The 4,287-nt window shown below is 42.0% G+C and overlaps 1 protein-coding gene across 1 annotated transcript in view; it reads left to right on the top strand.

Moving 5' to 3' along the window:
- Positions 1 to 894: 894 nt before the first annotated feature.
- Positions 895 to 4,287, top strand: part of LOC125025001 (arrestin homolog) — a 3,639-nt gene continuing 246 nt past the window's right edge. The window contains exons 1-6 of the mRNA XM_047612829.1: positions 895 to 1,053; positions 1,903 to 2,263; positions 2,434 to 2,727; positions 2,869 to 3,012; positions 3,152 to 3,281; positions 3,583 to 4,287. The exon at positions 3,583 to 4,287 is cut by the window's right edge and continues 246 nt beyond it. Coding sequence (XP_047468785.1) covers positions 945 to 1,053; positions 1,903 to 2,263; positions 2,434 to 2,727; positions 2,869 to 3,012; positions 3,152 to 3,281; positions 3,583 to 3,675 — 1,131 coding nt within the window. The 5' untranslated portion in view covers positions 895 to 944 and the 3' untranslated portion in view covers positions 3,676 to 4,287. The remainder of the gene's footprint in view (positions 1,054 to 1,902; positions 2,264 to 2,433; positions 2,728 to 2,868; positions 3,013 to 3,151; positions 3,282 to 3,582) is intronic.

Here is a 4,287-nt window from a genome sequence, read left to right as displayed (position 1 = left end):
TCTCATCATTATCTAATACTATACCTATAATCTTCCCTTTTTTATCATTATTATCATATTTTTTTCTTTAATTATCACTATCATTATCATATTTTTCTCTTTAGTTATTACTATCATTATCAAATATTTTGTTTTAATTATTATTGTTGGTATCATTATTACTATCATTATTACTATTGGCATCATAATTACTATCATTATTATTTTTGTTATATTATTATATTACTGTATTGTTATTATTATTGTTTTATATATATTATCGTTATTATTTTTATTACCATTATTATTATTGTTTATTGTTTATTGTTATATCATTATCATTGTATTATATTATTATCATTATCTTTATTAATATTATCCATATAATCTTCATTTTATCTTAACCTTCTAAGGGAACGAAATTCTTCAGAGCAAGAAGATTTTACTTCCTCAGTGTGAAAGGACGCTAACAATTTTTGGCCAGGTTGTACTTCCTCAGTACGAAAATGCACTACCATTTTAGGGCTGGGTTACACTTCCTCAGCATGGAAGTACACTACCGGCTCATGGACTATCCTAAGCACAAGGTCGCGGAATCCGTACAAAGTCACACTACTTTTCATTGCGCAATTGAATGAGTATGACTTTCGCACAGTATAGGCCACTGGTTACTTCTCATTCCGCAATACTATAATCAGTAAAGATGAGGAAGTTTCAGAATTGAAGTTATTATCAACCCCTAAAAATGCCAAATGGCTAAAAGGCTACACCTGCACTTCCGCTTATTGCAAATACCCAATGTCGCCAACTCATGACAGCACACGTCAGAGGATGATCTTGTTAGTTCATATTGGCGGAGGTATATAACTGAACCTGCGAGGGCGATGCGGCCAGTCTTTCAGCACTACTCTCACCTCTTTTTTAACAAGGTATTTTCGCCAGTTGCTCCAAACTTCACCTCCAAGATGGTCGTCCAGTTCAAGGTCTTCAAGAAGGCAGCCCCCAACGGCAAATTGACTATCTACCTTGGTCGCCGTGACTTCGTGGATCATGTGTCTGCCGTCGACCCCGTTGGTGAGTTGCTTAATTCACAGGTTGAAAAAAAGGTATAGATGAGAGTATGATGTAGAATGCTTCATATATGCGAATGAATTATACACAGTTTACGCCACGGGTTGAAAAAAGATATGAGTGAGATATGAAGCTGCCAAAGTAGACTCTCCTTACACCCTCGAAGATGGCTTTTAGGAACTGTTGGTATGAGTGATGTACTGGAAAAAAAAGAATATGAAGAGAGAATGGAATGAGAGATTTTTATGATGCCTGCCATTCCTAGTATCATTCTTATCCTCTTCTTCCGTAAAATATCTAATGCCATCAGTTCTTAAACGTCAACTTAACGCATGCCCTGTTCGCGAGATGTTAGATTCAGCTGCAGGAAGCATAAGTTATGTCGGTGCGTCTGTGTCCCGTGAATCATTCACAGACTGTAAACATTAGATCATTAAAAGAAAGATATAAAATAAAAGAGATTATTCGGAGAAGAACTGTCTGAGTACAAAGGATGCCGTTATACTACTAGGCTTTGTTTGAAAAGATGTCTGAGAATTATTTGAGTATTATTGGATTACTAGCTGTAAATAACTGGCAGTGAATATATAAGAATAAAATGTAAGTTCTCTCTGTTAGCAACAATTTTTAGCATTATGATAATCGTCGATAATGAATCTTTTTATAGCGCTCTTTTCCATCTTTTTTACGTTTTTTCAATATTCCCCGAAGCTTATCATTGTTTAGTGTTTTGATGTTTAGACATACTGCAGGAATGAGCGAGAAAAATCTGAGTAATCTCTCAGAGGGTAATAATGAATATCATATAATCAGCTGATTTATTTCAACCACTGACAATCTTTCCTGCAACAGATGGCGTGTTGGTGCTGGACCCATCTTACCTTGACGGACGCAAGGTGTTCGGACAACTAGTGTGCAGCTTCAGGTACGGTCGTGAAGAGGACGAGGTCATGGGACTGAACTTCCAGAAAGACTTGTACCTCGCCTCCGAGCAGATTTATCCTCCCAAGGAGACCCAGCCCACCAAATTGCAGGAACGTCTCATGAAGAAGCTCGGACCGAACTCGTACCCATTCACCTTCAAGATGCCCGAGCAGGCCCCGCCCTCCGTCACCATCCAACCCGGCCGCGAGGATGATGGAAAGCCCTGCGGAGTCGAGTACTACATCAAGGTGTTCGTCGGCGAGAACGACGGCGACCGAAGCCACAAGAGGTGAGTTCAAGTGAAGAATGGATCTCGTAAAGGTATAGTTATCACAAAAAAATATATAAAAAACAGTATAATTATCAACAACAGCTGTGACGGCAAAATGGGCAATTTCTTGGTTTTCAAACCTCTCTTTTTACTTCAGATGCGTTACATTCGCCCTCTGCGTGTTTCAGGTCCACTATTCAGCTGAATATCCGAAGGATTCAGTTCGCCCCCAGCAAGACCGGCCGCCAGCCCTGCACCATCGTCCGGAAGGACTTCATGCTGAGTCCCGGGGAACTCGAACTGGAGGTGACGCTCGACAAGCAGCTGTACTATCACACTGAGAAGATCGCCGTCAACATTTCCGTCAGGAACCACAGCAATAAGACCGTCAAGAAAATCAAGGCCGCTGTCCAGCAGTCTGTGGATATCTGCTTGTTCTCAGGCGGCCAATACAAGAGCACCGTGGCCAGCGTTGAAACACAGTGAGTACCATGGTTCACGCTTCAGTTAGCTATTAAACCTGACATTTCGGAAGTGCTAAAGGCCAACATGAAAAATTGTATCCAAAAGATGTGTTTCCCACATCATGCAGAAATGACAATGATGATCTGACTCACCAACAGGGAAGGCTGCCCCGTGTCCCCCGGCTCCGCCCTGCAGAAGATTCTGCATCTTCTCCCGACACTGGACAGCAACATGGACCGCCGAGGAGTCGCCCTGGACGGCCACCTGAAGAACATCCACACCAACCTGGCGTCCAGCACTCTGTAAGCAATGCATGGCAGTTGTTTTTCCAATTATTTATTTTATGTATTATCGTATTCATATCATACCGTTCAAGAAAGAATCCCAGTAACATGATTATTTACCAGCTTAACAAATATTAAATGCATGTTTTGATTCCAGGTTGGCCAACCCTGAGAACAAAGACATGTTTGGAATGGTGATATCCTACACAGTGAAGGTGAAGTTGTACCTCGGTGCCATGGGCGGGGAGGTCACCGCCGAGCTGCCTTTCGTCCTCATGCACCCCAAGGTAGGTCTCATAAACAGCTGCGTGCTCGCGTGTGTGCGTGTGTGTATACATAAACACACACACACCACACACACACACACACACACACACACACACACACACACACACACACACACACACACACACACACACACACACACACACACACACACACACACACACACATATATATATATATATATATATATATATATATATATATATATATATATATAATGTATATTATGATAGGAAACAGTAATTATAGAATCTGTTGACATGGAAACGTTGCACAACCTGACCCCTCGGTCCTCTTTCCCAGCCCGACCTGCGCCGCATGATGCGCGCCGACAGCCAGGCGCAGGTGGAGGCCTTCCGCTCCGAGAGTATGGGCGCCTCCGTCGACATGGACTAGACGCCCTTTCGATGCCACGACCAACCTGGTGACGACCCCGAACTCACTTCAAAGGACGACTCTCGAGGTGGAGAAAGGCTGAGCTGAGACTTCCGCGACTCCCACCGACCCCTCTGTCTCTCTGCAGAGGGGAAGCGATTTCGACTTCCTCTGTCGCCTTCTTCTTTGCCGGCTCTTCCTTGGTTTTCTTCTTAGATTAATGAACCAGATGGTCGAAGGAAAGAAAAATCGAGTAAGTTAATTGACGGTAAACCTCATTCCATTCCCGGTAGTGAGCACGGAGGCTAAGCTGTTGCTTCGTCTCCGTGATATTCATGTTCCTTCCCCAAAAAAGAAAGTTGGAAAAGAGAAAAAAATGAAAATGTTTGCGAATGTGAAACAGTTTTCGAAAAAAAAGGTAAGAAGAGAGCGACGAACCATCGACGCAAGAAATGATTTATGAATAATATTCTGTGATATTTGTGCTAAACAGATAACAAAGCTATTGAGACTACTGTGATCTTTGAATAGAGAGAGCTTGGAAACGGAATCCATTTCTCTCAGGTGAAAGGACCATTGCTATAAAGGAATGAGTGTTAACAGTGATAAAAGTATTCGAAACATCAGTACGAG

The sequence above is a fragment of the Penaeus chinensis genome, chromosome 4 (assembly GCF_019202785.1).
Source record: "Penaeus chinensis breed Huanghai No. 1 chromosome 4, ASM1920278v2, whole genome shotgun sequence".
Lineage (NCBI taxonomy): Eukaryota > Metazoa > Arthropoda > Malacostraca > Decapoda > Penaeidae > Penaeus > Penaeus chinensis.
Note: the sequence above shows the minus strand (reverse complement) of the source record. Positions and strands in the feature narration are given on the sequence as shown.